We start from the raw sequence: 19,081 nt of genomic DNA on the forward strand, positions 1-19,081 counted from the left end.
AGGAATGCCATGATAAGTGGAAAAGAAAATCACATGATACTGTTCTGAATGTTTCTTAATTGAATTCATTGTTGACGAAAGGTGCTGGATTCACAGCTATGAAGGAGGCTAAAATCCTTTGTAGCTGAATGGTAAGAGAGAAGGGGTTGGCAACTCGGGCATTCCTCTTCTTCACAGGCATCATGCAACTCAGCCTCATGATTTCTCAAAGGACAAAAAATACTCATCCGTTCCTAACTCAAATATAACCTAATTCCAGAAAAAAACACATTTCTTGCATACCATAAAGTCAGGTTTAGGTAGCTGCAGAAATGAACCAGTGAAGTTACGACAGCACTGATTAGATTCTTCACCCTGCAAAGCAGTCTGGAAGATAATGCTTACAAATGCTTTTATTGATATAGAATTGATAACACAACAAAGAGAACTGACGGAGGTAGCAATAATTTTAGGTTTAGATGGAATATTATTTAAAACCACGAATACTCAGAGATTGTGATTGAGAACCTCTCCAACACAAAGCATGCCAGCAGAGTAGAACGTCAATACTTCTTGGAGATAATCAGGCTGACTCTGAGCAAGCAGGTACGCATAGACAGCACCACACACCACCGCGCAGAGACACTAGCACAGGTCCTGAAGTAGTATTTGCCTGATCCGTCTTCATCAGCCTACCAGAAGCATGAAAGAGCCTGACCTACGGCCTGTACTGACACAACTATACTTCCTTCCCTTCAGCGTCATGATTCAGCTCTAGCTGAAGAATATCTGTACTGAACAGCAGTGCACTGTGGCACACCTAAACTATGCACTTCACTGGCACAGGGCAGTGCCTCTACAGAAATTTTTCCAAGAAACATTTTTACTAACTGGACAACAGATAGAAAATGTATTGCAATTGTATTATTACTCTTCCTCCTCCTCCTATGTTAACATGCAGTATTTTGAAAACAACTTTCTGATTTGAGGAGTTCTGAAACTCCTGAATCTGACAGATTAGCTATATTTTAGCATTTCCATATTTAGATATTTTAACACTTGAAGTACAACACAGCTGAGGCTAGATTGGCAGCAATAGCTGCTTTTCCATTCCCACAGCTGAATCCTATCTCACTTCTACAATAGAAGTACAGTCATCCTTTGTGCATCCTTTACATTCTGCCTTTCTTAGGCCTTTCTCACCTCTCAAAGACTGAAATTGTATCCCTGAGCATTTCAGCTCTCTCTTCTTGCATTTTCTCCTCATCTTATCCCTACTCTGCTTCCACCGCTCAATCCCCACAGCATTCAACCTCAACACATAGAATAAAACTTTTGAACTGAACAACTAGAGCTGTAAGATATACAGAAAAATTCTAATACAAGTTTTGTGCAGCATGACTAGCAATGGGTTTACAGACGGAAGAGGTGGAAGGGCCATTAGTTTAACATGGCAGCCTGAACTGGAGGAAGCACTGTGACACCAGCCATGGCTGCAAGGAGGCCCACAAGAGAGGAGGAAGATGAGTTGCCTGCTACACCACTGGGATAACTGATTAACCTAAGGAGCTAAAAGGAGAACAGGGAAGAGAACTGATAAATGAGGGGAAAAAAAGATGTATTCATCTCAAGTAGCTAATTGATTTGTATGGGAGGAGAAATGGATTAACTTTTGGAGAAGCAAGGAGGGAGGCTGAGAGTACAGAGTGACCACACAGTACTACAGTTATGACAAGGTCAATGGAAGAGCACTGGGTGGAAAGTTCCTGTTAGGTTCCTCATGACAAGTTTTCTAACACAACATTAAAAAGTGTTTTGTGCAGTATGACATCAGTGTGTAAATGCAGTAGCAGAGCAAACTGTTGGGGGGAAGTAAAATGAGACCTCGTGAGACAGCACATAAACAGCAATTCTAATGGAATGTGAACTGATGACCATTGCTGGATTGCTCCTGAAAAAATTAAAAATAAGTAATTTTAAATGTTTCTTATTACTGTACTTTCAATATCCTCAAGGCATGTCCTCATATTAAGTAAATGCCACTCTCCTAATAAATTTTGTCAATTTTTCTCTCATCTAGTAATTTGAAACTTATTTGTCAGCCATTCCAGTAACCAGGCAAACCCATCTTCTGTGCAGCTTCTAATATGCTGGAAAATTATTCTCACACCACTATACAGCTCTTGTGTCAAACATAGATGCACATATGCAAATTCAGCAACAGCAAAAATAAATTCTAATATATTTCTTCACAGCAAAATTTTTGAGAATTTTGCAGTCCATATGCCAGTGTAATGAAATTGATTCTCAAACACATCTTCCAGATTCAGCGTAAGCCTTTGTTTAGTTAAGTCAAACTTTGTTTCCTACTCAGATAAAACAGATAATCTACCATTTTCGCAGGGTGATCTACATTTCATTCAACGAGGTGACAATTATTAGCTTCATCAACAGGAAGACTATTTGAAATTCCTATTGCAGTCCTTTTTCTATTAGTACTTGAAGACAGGCCAAGAAAGTTAACAATTTACTGAATTTGGAAGTAGAAATGTGGAGGTCAAGCTGGTTTTTTTTTTAACCATAAGTGTAATGCTATTATCTGCTAGTCCTTCATGATTATAAAATACTAATGTGAAGGAAGTATCCATTTGCTTTTAAGAGAAATGCCCTTTGGAATCCAGTTAATTCTCCAGTTCACGTGCTCAGCAAAAACCACTTCAATATTCAAATATTTTCTCCATGAAATGAAACAACTCCTATGAAAACAGTATAATTCCACAGATATACTCAAAACTAACAAGTGATTAAAAAAATCTTGCCCTGAAATCAAAATCACATACATTTTTAAAAAGAAAATTAGCTAAAACATACCTACGCAAGGGAGGGAATAGCCAAGCTCTGGGTCATGGATGAACTGACGGTCATTCAGCATAGTCACACAGTACAAATGGAAACAGTCTAAGCAAATGACATGGCGATGCACGCACTGGAACACAAGCACAGGACTCCTATTCAAAACAAAACAGTGAAAATTATTAACAAGGACTGAACCAATCTCCACAAAAATCTTTGTTTAAAACTTCTAATTTTATAATAATTTTTCATTACTAGTACACAAGATTATTATGTACGTAAAACCAGAATTTAGCTTGGCATATTGCAGCACTTTTAAGAAGAGATGGTTTCTAACATTAATCAGATACGAGGAAAAGGAAATAAGTTTCTACTGGAAGTTGAAACTTTACTGAAAACTGGAACCTAAAGCAAGAAAAGTGCTTTAGCAACAGAAATCCTTTGTATGAGGTGAGGTAAGATCATATATGGTGAAACATCAAATGGTGTTAGGTAGGATTAAATAGAAATGTGACCAGCTAGGAAAGCTAAATAAGACTTTGTGAAGATCACCCTGTGCCTTCAGCCTCTCAAGGCAGCCATTGGAATGCAACATTGGGGGCATTCCCTTGGCAATAATGAGCAAAATAATTCGGTTTCTGCTCAGAGATATGGGATTCCATTTGGGAGCAAGACACCTAAACTTCAATGCTATATATAAATACCTACCTGCACGCTAAGCAAGAAATTCCCGCTATAGTCTATACACTTAGCGGAGACTGGAGCGGATCAGTCTCCAGGTATCTACATTAGGGTGAGCTGAATCATCCGCTTGGCTCCATTGTCTGTATGGACTAAATCTTCACAGATCATTACAGGAGCTCAGACACCCACCACACATGCAGACGCCTACGTGGAGACACTAAATATGGGTATCCCAAGCTTGACAGGATACTGTTTGTGGAGATGCAAAGAGGAAACACTTGGAATAAGTGAGGACAGACAGTTTTACTCCTGAGCTGGCCCGCACTCAGAAACTCACTAGCGGTAGCCACAGTAAGGAGGGGCAGCAGCTCCCAAAATCTTGCTCAGGACCAGTATACTGGAGGTGAAAGAGAAAATGAGTAATATAGGAAATATTACGTACACGTGAAATGTGTCTTCACTGCAGGAAGACAGTGATAAACCTAATGGGTTTGCTCTAATATAAGCTAACTTCTGTTAACTCCTGATGGACATACCTTAACTGCCAATTCCAAAATAATGACTATGACCCCTTTGATAAACTGATGTGCTCTGTAAGTGTTACACAATGGTGCTTGCTTATCTCTTCTCCTTGAGGAGTATTACCAACCTCAAGTATCAAAATTGGAAAAATATAGAGACAGATGCATTAAGCTGAAAAGAACAGTGAGATTCCCATTCAAATGCTGAATTACTTTACCCTTATTTTTTTTTTTTTTTTGTCTGTGGGAAAACAGAGGTAGAAATGGGAAAAATGTTAAATTTTTTAGTAACTAGGAAGAAAGAGAATTATTTTTAAAAATAAGAGGAGGAATTCTCACATATTCACTGTACTCTAGGAGACCAGTATTAAAATATAACATCAAATACAGCAGGACTTGTGATAAAATCATTAGAGTTAGCAATACTGCTATAGCTTCTATAAATCCTGCTAGACGATGCTTTGAAAATCCACTGAAACAGTAAATCACGAAGCCCTCAATGTGGGAACACAACTGCAAAATGTAATCAATAATAATTTCAGATACTGTATATAAGAATTTAATCTCCCATGAAAACATGCTTTAGAGTTGCACATACTATAGAATTCATGGCAATGTGTTGGTATCTCCAAAAATATAATCTCTGTGTTTTAAGGATTTTGTTGAATAAAGCAGCTTAAAAACTGAATTAAATAAAACCTTCCCATTACTAATCCTTATTAGTTGCCCACTTGCTGTTCTGAATGTAACAAATAATAATTTTAAAAAGACAGCTGTAAGGCAAAATGAGAAGCTGATCTGTATCATTTTAGCTCTGGATGGTCCCAAAATCATTATAGATAGCTGGAGGAGCAGTTATCTTGTCCCTGTCGTGCAAAAGTCCCCATGGCTCAGCAGTCAAATGTACCCTTAAGAAATCTTCCTGAAATGCAGATATAATCAAATTTGCCTACAGCTTTAATGAATATCTCTCTATTAGGGTTAATTGCTCATTTTTATTGCTGCAGTACCTGAGTATCTTTTTAGTTTCGTGGGAAGCTCCCTGGATCTAAATTCACACCTCTCTGACCTTCATTTCCAAGACAAAGTATATAAATGTGTGAGGAAAGATCCACAAGAGGAAGCCATCAAAAGGTGCGTATCTTAAAAAACCTGGGCCAGAAATGGAAATGGCATTATTAACACTTCCACCTAAACTTGTATGAAACCAAGACTAACAGCACTTCATTAGGCAAATGAATTACTACAATCAGTTACTAATGTAAATTATTTGTGATAATCAATTTTGCTTCTTAATATATTACAACTGTTTGAAATAAAACTATATTCTCCAGAAAGAGCACAGCCACATATGTACGCATTTAAAGTGCATCTTTAGGAACAACATTAATGTTAAAATGTGCTACCTTTTAACACTATCAGACTCGCAAGCAATGCGTACAAACTAGATAAAAGTCTGCGTTCTGACTGTGTCACAAAACACAAGCTTAGCTTTCACAGCTACCACACTGTCTGGTAATTTCGCAGCCCACAGTATCTCTGTCGTAAGGCTCTGAGAAACTCAATCTGTATGCAATGTAGATTTATCCAAATTCATTTGGCATTGGAACAGTTACTGCCTTCCAATACTTGCAGATTTTGTACCAAAAGAAAGCACTTCTAGTTAAAAAGAGAGATAAAAGTTTTGATAAAGAGATAAAAAAGATCAGTAAAGACAAAGATGTAGAGATTATGTTCATAATGCCCAGGTGAAGCTAGTAAATACTCATTTAGGATAACCCCAAGAGTTATTAATAGAAGCCTTGCTTGAACCAAACACAATTTATTTTAGAGAGGAGTATTACGAAAGTAAAAAAATTTGCCTTCTACTATAAGAAGGGCCCTTGCTCAATCTAACATAACAGTCTAGTAATGTAAATCTGATGTACATTTTAGAAGGTATTTCATAGGTTCCATTTACATAATGTGTTTGGGTGAATTAGAGGCTTCATGAGAATAATGTATAAGAAAAATGTTTCTCACAGCAAGGGATAAATTGGTCCTTTTTGTTCGCCAATTAGGAATGTTGCCACGTTTAAAAATTGAAAACCCAACATTACAATGCATCACAGAAAATTTCCATAGTAAGTCACTCACTCCTGTGCTCTGATTCCTTTTCATTAGAATTTTATCAGCATGCATTTACTTAAATGGAAAAGAAAGGAGAACCTAAATGTTTCTGCTTCATGTTATTACTGTCGGATAACTGTGTGGCACAACGACAGCACTGTTGGAAGCGGTATCTGGTCTGTACGCTCCTTCCTCCTTCTCTAACAGAGAAGCAGCAAGACACAGATAATTCTCAGATAGACTGCAACAGTATACTGCCTAAATAAAGATAGGAAGACTTGATCTTGTTTAGATAAGAAGCCCACTGGGAAATAAATTGTTCTAGTATATACCAAAATCTCGTGACGGTTATTAATGTACTGAGAGCGAGTCCAATGGCTATGAACGTGAGGTGCTACTCAGCACAAAGAATTATTTGCAGACATAACCCTGCATTAATTTATATAACTTTCAATGCCTACTGGAGAAAAATGTGGGGCAAGTTGTCCCTTCCTTGGTCTTTATCCTTCGTATTTTGAAAAAAGCTTGACTGAATAAAGGTTAAACAGCACACCACATATATCAGTCTATTATTTTTCAGAAAATGTGAGTAGCCACAGTCTGAAGCACTTTGGAGCAAGGAATATATCTAAGCCTGTAGAAATCTGTGAAAAACATGTTGGACAAATCTGTGAAACCCCCTTGAGGTCATTTCTAGGTGACAGTTGGATTTTTCTCACCTCACTCTCAAAATCTTAACCAAATAATAACAAAAAACCTTAGCAGATGTCTATAAGGCTGCCTTGCTGGGATTACAGTCAGTGAAGCAAAAATAGCCATTTGGGATTCATTTCTGTACAGTAAATAAATCTCAATGCACACAGCTATATCATAGCCTTTAAGCCCACCTATGTGTGCTATATTTATCATAACACACTTCTGCATTTCTAATACGTTTTTCCATGTTGGCAATCCTCCTGTACTTCAAAAAGCTTTCTATGTAAGTACCATGAAATAATTTTATTTATAAGTGGATCTCTCTGCCATTCCAAAATGAATCTTTGTTAACTTACAGGTCAGATCGGTAAGCACCACTCAAGAAAAGATGAATCACTGAATAAAATGTGTAAAAAAAAAAGAAATTATGGAAAATATAAACTTTGGTGACATAGCCACTAGAGGCACTCTCCTACTTCATAAACAAGGCAATTAAACAGAAATGCTGTCCTTGAGCAGCACTCAATCAGTTTTGGCTCTCCCCTTGTAGCAGAACAAAATTACAATGCCTAAATAAACCAAATTATTCATCCATCACATGGCTTCCTCATAGAACTGTATGTAGCGAGTATAGTCTTCTAATTCGTACAAAGCTAGTGCCACATCTGGCTTTCCTGTCTATCACATACAGTCCACAGTCTTATTCAAAACTACTGAAAGAATTGCCTGTTTATGATGCTTTAAGTGCATGGTTTTCTTACCACAAAAATATTTCCAAGTACTTTCAGTTAGAGTAGATTATTAAATTCCATTCGAAAGATGCTACTATTTATATAAAATACAAATGTAGAAAGTATAGGAAAATTATCACAGTGATTTCTGTTTTAGAACTGAGGCAGTTCGGAGGAAAGTATAGCAACAAATCCTGCCTTTTAATGAGCAATATGCTATTATAGATAAATAGAAACAGTGACCTAGCAATTGCAGACAACCTGTAAGTAACAATGCAGGCCCCTAAATATTTAGACAAGGGTAGGCATTTGGAATGGGTATCAAGACCTTACAAGAGAAAAGAAACAATGATAAAGTACTACGAAAGAAATCTCACTGATATGACTTTGCAGTCAAGAACCCATCTTTCACAGGCTTTTAGGAACACACAAAAAGTACATCCTGCTTTCCTCTTCCTATGGGATGAAAATTAATCTTTACATAGACTATGCCAATTAAAAAACCTGGTATATATAAATATAACATTCCCAGAAAACTGACATATTAAATCCACTAAAACAACCAAAAAAATTCTGGGTTTGTGTCTTTGATCAGTTGCTATGAAACGCATCAAAGGTCATAAAGTGAAGGTTATGAACAGCATGAGACATCACTGTGTGAGCTTAAATTTTCTGGCTGTGCTTTTGTGTAAAAATGTATTCTGACCCACAGCTGTTAACTGAAAGGGGCATTGGCAAGTGAAATCTGACCTACTTTCTCCTCTATTATGTTACATGTTTTCCTCTAAAATGTGCTTTCATGTTTCTTATTTCTATTGGAAAGCAGCACCAAGAGGCCAGAACCCAGGAACAGCCTGACAGTCATAAACCAGAACATAAGAGGGAAAAACAGGCACACTTAAAATTAGCACACATGATGGCAAGTGATCCTTTCAGCAGTGCTCGTGTTAACTCTGTTGTTAAGGTTTTTTCACACTATGGAAGTGACACACATTACTGTCTGTAAAATCTGTGATCACTGTGGCAGGCAACACAACAGGCAACTCCTGAGGACTCAGGCATGAGCCTCAGGAATTCTATGTTACATGTACTGGTACATTCATATTAGGACCCAGCATTAAATATGTGCTATGCCTGCTTACTCAGACATGCCTTGTCGGAGCTCTGTGTTCAGACACAATAACCACCCTCGGCACTAACAGCCGAATCTTATGATATCAAGGAATGGACAGCGATTAGGCTGGAGAAGAAACTTTTCCTGTAATCTATCAGACTAGCTGTCTACAGCGCTCCTCTGCACAGCAAACAACTGATAAATCAGTCATGCTTTGAAAGGAGATCAGTAGAACGTGCTCTTTTTCCTTCATCTGTGCTTTTAAAACCTCATTAATGCTCCACTGGAGAGAAAAGGAAAATACCTTGGTCATGGAAGCAAAGGATGACAAACGTGAACAAAGGAAGCAGCAGCTCATAAGCTGCCCTAACCCAAGCCCTGATGCCTGTTGACAGTGGGAATATGAAAAAACCCCAACGGGACAGCATAAGTGTGCAATGTCTTTGCTCTTCACAGAGCATGGAGGAATTTGCATGGATGTGGTTCTTCAGAGCTCAGGGACCCTTGGATATTGACCTGCAGTATTCTTCCCAGCAGTCCCCTGGGAGCTCAAGGACTGCCCTGACATCAGGCTCACCATGATATTTTACACGTGTATGCAAGTGCACAGCAGCACACCAGAAGTAAGACCATAATCACCAGTAGGAACACAGTAGGAATTGCAGAACCTCCTTAAATGTTAACTCAGAACCTTTGTAGCTTGCTGAGCAGCAGCTTACTGTGAACCGATTCCTCCACAATGGCTCTTTTGTATGCAACGACCTCTTAGAGCCTCTGTCACGTGTATGCTCAGCTTTTGCCACTGAAGGGTGGCAAATGCTTGTTTCCGGAATTTAAGCTGACTCACAGCAGACTTTCCTCTCCCTGGAGGCACCACCCAGCTCTCAGCAAGCACAGGCAAAAATGCACATTGGGGGCAGTCCACACCAGCCGCACAGTCCATTTTGCCTGAAGAACCTGCCTTTCACAGGCTCCTAACTTTCTGACTAGAGATACTCAACTTTTACAGACCAGAGACATACAGTCAGAAAACAGCCTATGGTTTTCAGAAAAAAAACTAAAAAATCAGCGAGGTAACTGATGAAGTTGGGGAATGATGGGATACCACGATAAGAGGAGGAAGGGCTAACTCTACCTCCACAAGCAGCACCATGAGATCCTTCAGTAATTAAAGATGAATAAACAAAAAAAGACAAAATGTCTTTGTACCCTACTGGCCTCTTATTCCCCTGACTGGTTGCTGAGGAATCCATTGATTTCTTCCAAGGATTTAAACCTTATTTAGTCTTACTCCCTACATCAATGCTAGCAAAATTAACATTGTCAGCAAATGTTCTTATGCCACTGGAATGCAACTGTCTGTGCTGTTAAATTGTTCGAATGGGCCCTGGCATGGTTTTAGGCTTGCCAGATAGTCCAGAATAGTTCCTGGCCATAGTCCAGGGGTTATCATGTGCTGACTCCAACAAGCAACAGCAATCTCCAAGTGGCCACTCTGCTTTAAAAACTAAGACAGTTTAATACTACAGATTTATGGTAGAAGAGCTTTATTCCGGGACCCTTCTCTTAATACCAAAGCTTAGTGAAATATTTTGTTTTCTTATTTTTAGACTTACACCTCCAATCCCAACACCGTTTGAGATAGCCTGTGAAAATTATGTTGTCTGTAAATACATTACATAGAAGAAAAGTTTCCCAGTGTAAAAGACATGACAGGATCATGACCTCTTTTTGCCTTCTTGAGGGTGCTGAAATTCCTGGAAAGACACAGGAGGAAAAGAATATTGGATATTGTCTTAAGGGACGCTGTCACATTATCTTCTTCATTCCCTGCAAGTCCAGGAGGGACTAGGACTGTTGGATACAGCATGTTACCACTGTGTAAATTTCAGTTATTCCCCTCCAGTTAGCTTTGAAAATACATCCTGGTGCATGAACATTAAGATTGTGTCTCTTAACATGCATGTATAGAAGAAAAGACAACTGGAAAACAAGGTAAGGTAGAGAAGGCGGGAAGGAGGAGAGGAAAGAAAGATGTAAGAGGAAGCAGGAGGTAGAAGCGATACATTAAGTTCTTTTGCTCCTAGAGAATTATCTTTAACCATGTTAACATTGTTTTATACTTTTTCTCATCTTTCTTTTCAAATATGAATATTCAATTTATGTGTTCATCCAAACAATAACTTGAGGGTGCTTCCCATTAAATGAGCCTTCAGTCTCAACCAAAAATATGATTATTATCTTACAAACAAAAACACCCTCAAGTTATTGTTATAATAAAGAGATTTCTTTATAGAAAAACACTTTTTTCAACTCCTCACTTTCATTATAATTTAGAGATAATATTTTACCCTTTCCTCCTCAAGGCAAATACCTTAGCATAAACGTCAAGGTGCAGTTATCTGAGAACACCTTCTACATCAGTACCTCCACTCAAAGGGAAGAAGAACAAGCCTTGGGCTAGCAAGTCTCCCTGAATGCATTCTGACTTGGTAGACTTTAAGTGTACAAAACAGTTAATTCCCCTTAAGAGTCGGAAGAAAATAGTTTGCTATGTCCATCAGAAAATTGTATTAGCAGTGAGAATGGCTTGTTTATGTCATTTTTCTATACCGCTTACAACCACTATCATAAGATATTCATATTGTGATTTTTTTTCTGACTTTATGGCCCTTGTCACAAGGAAAATTGTGGAATTTAAATGCCCAACATGCACACATCTCTATGTTTAAATTTCTTCAGATAATAATAAGATCATTGGAAATTAGATCACTCATTAATCGCTACCGTTTGCTTTTAAGCAAAACATTCAAACTATTGTACTTTTTCTAATCAGTTGAAACATTATAGATGAAAAATAGTTATATTTTTAGTTATATTTTTTACCCTTAAAATTTAATTTAAAGTTTTATAGTTTTACTTAAGGTTTTTACACTCATAAGTTTTTTAATATTAGTGTTATTTAAAAGAGACAGGATATGTACCTGCTTTCTTTCAAAAAAAAACAAAACCCAGGACATAAGGGAATGGCTTAATCAGATTTTGGGTTTTAATTTAGATGTTATGTAGAAATAACCTCTGGGATTAAGATTGGTCATAGTAAAAAAATAAACATTATTTTAGGATCTTAGTAATGAAGAGAAAAGTAGATTAGCTAGACTGTGGGCTGTAGATTCTGTCATATAAAATAAGGAAAAAAACCTAAAAAACAAAAATGCAGATTCCCTACCTCAAATCTCTGCACTGCATTATCTTCAGATAGAAAACTCTTAGAGATGCTAAGGAAAAAGATCTTTCTAAATGAGGGAGTCTCACTTCTTTATTCAGCTTCAAAATAATCTAAAAGGCCATATGGCATAAGGCTCCATTCACAGAATGGACTGCAGGAACTTCTATGGGATATTAACTTCCATATCCTTAGTTACGCTCATAATGGCTATTGAAAAACATTATTCAATTACACTATTATCAAGTTTACATGTAACAATACTCAGAAAAGAAATGTCAATGGATGTTTCATATTTAATTTTAAATAACTCTAATTCATCTGTTTTCTAGCCTATATATGATTTTTCTGCCAAATTCTAGACTCATGAAGACAGAAACTTTTGTGGTAATAATGAAGAGAGCCTTGACATTCAGTGATGAGAAAGAGAGGGCACATAGTGAATACAGCTGCCCAAATTACATTAACAAGTAGAGCTAGTGGAGTACAAACTTTTCTGAAGTCATACATCCTGCTCTCAATGTCATTTCATGTCTTTGAAAGTAGTTCATACAGAGGATTTATACTTTTGTTAAGAGAATGAGTGTTGTATTGCTCTCAGCTCCACTCATTTCCACACGGACACAGCGTGCACTTTGATTAGCACTAAAGCAATGATTGAATCTGGTAGGAATCTGGTGTTGCTTCTCCGAAGATACTACAGAAATGTGTTTAGTTGCAGTCTGCAAAAGAGCAACTAATATCACAGCAATGAAAAACTACACAGGACACTGGCAGGGAAGTTGCCAAAATGACTACCAGAAAGTTAAGACTTGCCACTTCTTTCCTAGATCTGATTCTGTTTTCATTATAATCAATAGCTAAAAGGTCACTGACTTTAGCTGACCAAAATTTGGCCTTGCGCTTTTTGAAAAACTACAAAGTTATAATTCAATATGAAAAATAGTAATATTTTAAATTGACAGGAGCAGACCAGGTATTTTAATCACATCTAAAAAAATTAATTGTCCAGCAGCTGCATACAGAAAACATATTCGCACCTGTACATCTGCTTCATTTTACCTGGAAAACATTCTGCTTTAGCATTCATTGGATGTCTTTGTATTTTTAAGTGGAGGAAGACAGGAAGTTTAGTTCTGAAATAAAATTAACTGATAAAAGTTTTACTGGAATTTCCTTGTCTGTCAAAATAGTATCTTCCCCCCTCCACTGCAAATACTATAATCAATGTCTTGCTCATACCACTTATTCAGGAGTTTCGGGGACAGGTTAAGGCCAATGAATCTCACTGCTATGCTCTTCCTGACCTGAGTTAGAGTTCAGAATCAGACATAACAAAAGTCCATCAGCCAATCTAAAGCTGGAAGCGCAATAAGGCACCATTTTTAGGATGCTCATGCTACTAACTACACCAGGCTTCCTAGCAGTTACATCTTCAGCTGCACAGGGACTGCAGCTGACTCTGCCTCATTCCTTCTTTGTGGCAACTTCATAATTCCCTGCCAATGCTCAGACTGGGAAGGAAAAAAAACCAACACCAAAACCAAAACAAATATAACCCTTGAAATGACAGCTTCTAGGAATACTCAGCAATCCAAGTGTATGGATTCAATTCAAAGCCCTTCCTGAAACTGCCAAACCCTGTGAGCATGACTGATCTCCCAAAGAAGGTTCAGGCCAATTCTTATCAAAACTGGCTCACACATTCCCAGTCATATAATGTACCAACTATGTTTCCCATTCTCTCTTACATTAGCTAGCCCAACAGTGATCTGTTGCGTGATTCATCAGGTTTGCCTTCTGTTTCTAAACACGAGCTATAGAAGGGAGCAGCCCTTGAACCCCAGCCTGCTTTGGCGAAGTGTGAGAAGTCAATGACATTTCCTTGTCTTGTGGCATCAGAAACCCGGCAGCCTCCTGGCACTCTAAACCACCACACGACATGTGCTCAGCTGAGTGCTGGGCCATGCAGGTTTTATAAATAGTGCCCACACAGGATTTCAGTGTACGCGTGCAAAGGACCTTTTTATTTGAGGGTTAGCCTCACTATAGACAGCCTTGTTACAAGGGGTGAAGTTTATCGGATTAGAAGCAACACCGTTAGTATTCAGGACACATTTCCAAGTGCATATGACATGTCAGCTGCTTACATATCTTCCAATTCTGCTTCACATACTCTTTTTAAAGTTAAACATAAAGTGACAGAAGTGTAGAAATATCTGTGTCCTGCACTCTGTGAACATAACAGCTAAAAAAACCACCTTGACATGTCAGCTGACAACAGAAAAAAAAATCCCTGACCTCTGCTGAGGCGTTCTGATTTTCCTAACATCAACTGCTTCTAACAGAGAGAACTGAAAATGCATAATCATGAACTCCACAATTAAATATACATATATAAAGCATGAGGAATTTTGTTTGCATACCCCCAGACCCAGCTTCAGTCTTTGCTCCTCTTTCTGTGTCTGTACAGCTACCTATTCTACTTTACAGAGACATCCCAGAGATCTAAAAATAGGGCTAGCAGGCTGCTTATTTCATGTATTTGTAGCTATTTTCTTTTAAAAGATATTTTCCTGCATCTTCCATGACAGACACAATGCTTTCAGCAGCTATTTCTTCTATCATTTAAATAAACAAAGCACTCCCTGCAGCAACGCCTTTGCCTCCAAAATTAATTCCCTACTACTTTGTTTTTCTCTCTCTGTCCTTGGGATCCCTCCTTCAACATCTCTCTAGTTCTACTTTCAGCTATCATTTCCAAATCAAGGTCATCTTGGTCACCCTGGGTTTTCATGGAGCCAGGAATCTAGTTCAATAAAAGAGGATGACACCTCCCATGAAAGCGATGCTACATGACACTTTTCCCATATAGTCTGATTCTGCATTCTGTATTTACTGTACAAACTCCAGTTTCTAGAAACACAGAGGCAACAGGTATAGATTCATTTATGATAAACACAGCACGTTGTACATTGCCAGAGGATTTCTTCTTAGCATTATTCACATCTTAATTTTACATTCAATTAACTACTGAGAAACTTCTGATCTTTTAATATTCAATATTTGAGAAGTTATATGATGAAATAAGACCTTTCATTTAACTAATAGTTGGATGATGGGGTTGGTTATGCTTTAAATGCAAGCTCTCAGGGACGGGGGGAAAGCTGTAGCTCTTTAAAAGCCACATGTGCCCACATGACCTTCACCATCCTGCACATGCCGTGAATTGCATGGGAGACATTTGTTATGTACCTTGCAAGGTGAAGACCTTCAGCAACCTTGTCAAGATTCTCATCTGTACTCAGAGGATGGGGCCTAATTTTAATCTTGCTTACTCCTGCATTAATCAGAACTGACTACACACCGAGGACAGTAAAACTGGTCAACTGTGAAACCTGTGGGAGATCAAAATTTTGTGGCAAACCAGGTACTTGCAACTCTCTCACAGTGTTTCTCCGATAATGGGTCATGATCCTGAGAGAAGTCACAATCAGAACAATCAGAAAATTGCAGCAAAAATGTCACCTCAATTACAATGCAAAGCAAATAAAATTAATGGAACACTTTCAAAGAGGCCAAAACTTTCAAAGTTGAGTGTCACAGGCAAGAGCATTGCACATTTTTAAGATAACACAAAAGAAGGCCTATTACAAAAATACGTGTCTTCAAATTGGGTAAGTGAGAAGTTTCTCAAACCTGAGAAGTTTGAGAAATTCATCCCTAGCCTTTTCATCCAATTTACTTATTTTTTATTTATTATTTGCTATACTTATTCATATAATCATCTTATATTCTAAAAAGTCACTCTCCTTATCTGTCATGGATATTTCAGAAAAGTCTAGCTGAGATAAAGCTACTACGCCTGTTTCTGGGAAGAAAATGCCTTCAAATGTTTTTTGATGATAATATTAATGCTCCACTGTAGAGGTGATACTTAATCACCCTGGAAACCAACCGTGCGTAGTGCAATATATAGTTGCTGAGTGAAATGTATGAAGGTGTAAGTTCCAGACCCAGGTGACAGAGGAGCAAACAAGGAGAGGTGTTCTGCTGGACCTCATGCTCACAAACAATGAGGGTCTTGTTGGAGATGTGAGGGTTGAAGGCAGCCTTGGCTGCAGTGAGCATGAGATAGTGGAATTCTGGATCCTGAGAGGAGGGAGCAGGGCAAAATGCAAGATTACAATCCTGAATTTCAAGAGAGCAGACTTTGGCCTCTTCAAGAATCTGCTTGGAAGAGTCCCAAGAAAGCTGGTTTATTTTCAAGGATCACTTTCTCCAAGCTCAAGAATGGTCCATCCCAATGCTGGAAGTCAGACAAAAATGTCAAGAGGGCTTCATAGATGACCATGGAGCTCCTGGAAAACCTCAGACATAAAATGGAAGTATGCAGAAGGTGGAATCAGGCTCAGGTAACCTGGAAGGAACATAGAAGCACTGCCCAAGCATGCAGGGGCCTAGTTAGGAAAGCCAGACTACCTGGAACTGAATCTGTTGAGAGATGTCAAAGGCAACAAGAAGGGCTTATGCAAGTGGCAAAAGTACAAAGTCCTGCACCTAGGGAGGAATAACCCCAGGCACCAGCATATGATAGGAGCCAACCAGCAGGACAGAAGCTTTGCAGAAAAGGGCCTGGGGCCCTGGTGGACACTGAGTTGAACATAAGCCAGCAATAAGCTCTTGCCACAGAGAAAGCTAACGGTATTGTGGGCTGCACTTGGAGGAGTGTTGCCAGCAGGTCAAGGGAGGTGACTCTACCCCTCTACTCGACACTGATGAGACACACCTGGAGTGCTGGGTCCAATTCTGTGCTCCCCAGTACAAGAGAGACATGGAGCTACTAGACAGACTCCAGCAAAGGGCCATTAAAATGATTAAGGGATTGGAGCATCTCTCATATGAGGAAAGACTGAGAGAGCTGGGTAAGAGAAGCCTCAGGGGGAATCTCATCAGTGTACAGATATCTGAAGGGAAGGTGTAAAGATGACAGAGACAGGCTTTTTTTCAGCGGTGGCCAGTGGCAGGACCAGAGGCAATGGGTACAAATGGAAGCACAGGAGCTTCTGTCTGAACATAAGGAGAAACTTTTTTACTGTGAGGATGACCAAGAACTGGTACATGTCACCCAGAGAGTTTGTGGAGTCTCCATCCTTGGAGATATTCCAAAGGTGTCTGGAAATGGCCCAAGTAACCTGTGCTAGGTGATCCTGCTTGAGCAGGGGGCTGGACCAGCTGGCCTCCAGAGGTTCCTTCAACCTCAACCATTCTTTGATTCTGTGATTCTGTGAATGACATACTAGCATACAGTAGAACAAACAAAGCTAAAAGTTACTATATTTCATAAAAGCAATGCAGAGTTGCACCATTCATTAATAGAAGGTTAGACTAAGCCTAACTAACTAACTAACTGAAGATTGCAACCGCAAACTGAAGAGTGTGTGGGAGGGTTCTGGGCAACGTACTTCTTAAACAGAAGAAAGTTATGGGAGAGGATTATTTTATTTTGTTCATGTTGGAATCATATATACTAACTTTAGCAAGCACAGTATCCTTTCCCTCCCATGAGAAACAAAACTGCTTGCAGGGCTCCTCTGTACCCTTGTTTAATCTGTGACACTGCAATTGGAATTTGTCACTCTAGGAGCTACATCTGATGTTACAGCCTGAAGCAGAGCTAAACCAAAATAAACAATCTGCTCCATTCTGCTTAGACTAATACGACAGTGATGTAAGCCCCAGCACAGTGGAAAATGCATAAATGGGCTGCCACACAGCACACGCACACATAAGAACAGCAACACAGCTCAGAAGTTCTAGTACTAATACACGCTGGGTGAAAGAAGCCTTGCTTGGACTTTGGCTTTGCTATGCAACAGTATATTTTTGTGTGTGTGTGAATGTGGAAAATATGCTTCTTATTTCAAAAGGCCATAGGAATTTCGTGCTGTACTGAAACAATATCCTTTTCTAAAAAAAAAAAAAAAAAAGAAAGAAAAAGTCCAGTCAAGTATTTGCTTCATCACAACTAACTTGTGTGAAGTTATTAGGGTGGGAGAGCTGAAGAGGATTATTCTATCATAAACATTCCACAGTGACACAACTGTGCAAATATTTGTCCCAGTGTCTTGTGTTTAAATACAGTATTCATCCCGCCCTCTCTGTCTCTTTCTCTCTCTTTCTCACTCTGGTTTTTGATTTAGAGTCTCTGGAGCATTGCCAATGCTAGGCTGTTCATTCCAGTTGCACATACAGGCTCATTTATGTCAATAGTCACGTTGAAGTCCTAATCTGGTTATTCCTTCTACTCAAGATCACTTGATCAGAATGAGGATGGTGGAAAAAATGCTGTACATAATTCTGTTAAATTTGTCATCTGGAATGGCTGACCTTAAAACTAGAGTCTTACATGCAGTCATATTTCCTTTTCTCTCTCCCCACGCTAAGACAGACCTGCAAGGCAACTGACTGAGCAGGTCACATTTTCTACAAAGATACAAAGAGGTTGTCTTGTTCAAATAATTTTCTTCCAGGAAAAAAAGAGGATGGAGTGAAAAGAAAGGCAACAAGGTCACTTCAATAACATCACAGAACGTTTTATGTTCTAACTTCCTTACTATTTATATATTTTCAACTTCAAAGATGAATTCTCACATATAGCATTTTTTTTATATAAAAAGGCAAGAAAAAACAGCATCAGCCACCAAAAAAAACCCCCCCCCCCCCCCCCAATTTTATGTTAATAAAGCAGCTCATGAAAGTTAAGGGCCTAAGAACAAAAAACCTCCTCTTTCCACATCAGGCACAATTTATATGGCCCCAGTGCAAGCTTTTCCGTATCATCCTGCCAGTGACCTCAGCCTTCATGTGTAAAATCATTTTCTCAAAGGAGATGAGGTTATCCAGTCTGGGTGATAGCTCAGGCCGTGCATTTCTTCTCATCAGAGGCCCCCACATGAGCCCTGCTAAAGCATAACAGCTAAAATTTAAAATTAATGCTAGGGAAGATACTTAAAAAGCAGCAGATACCCGTTTGCATTTTGCAGAGAAACAGCTGGCCTTTTACAAACATCCTGCCCTGCTTTCTTGCTCCTGCCTTGTGACAGCCCAAACTGCGGATTGCTTGTTTTCCCTGTTGCTGCAGACCACGTGTGGGGCACTGGGAAGG

General features: G+C 38.8%; 1 protein-coding gene across 1 annotated transcript in view; it reads right to left on the minus strand.

Annotated features, from left to right (window-relative positions):
• The window catches only part of PARK2 (parkin RBR E3 ubiquitin protein ligase), a gene marked incomplete at both ends in the record, with an annotated part of 403,868 nt that overhangs the window by 178,743 nt on the left and 206,044 nt on the right, over positions 1 to 19,081 (minus strand). The window contains one exon of the mRNA XM_009885674.1: positions 2,851 to 2,987. Within this exon, the coding sequence (XP_009883976.1) occupies positions 2,851 to 2,987 (137 nt within the window). The remainder of the gene's footprint in view (positions 1 to 2,850; positions 2,988 to 19,081) is intronic.

Source organism: Charadrius vociferus, unplaced genomic scaffold (assembly GCF_000708025.1).
Source record: "Charadrius vociferus isolate BGI_N301 unplaced genomic scaffold, ASM70802v2 scaffold995, whole genome shotgun sequence".
Taxonomy (NCBI): Eukaryota; Metazoa; Chordata; class Aves; order Charadriiformes; family Charadriidae; genus Charadrius; species Charadrius vociferus.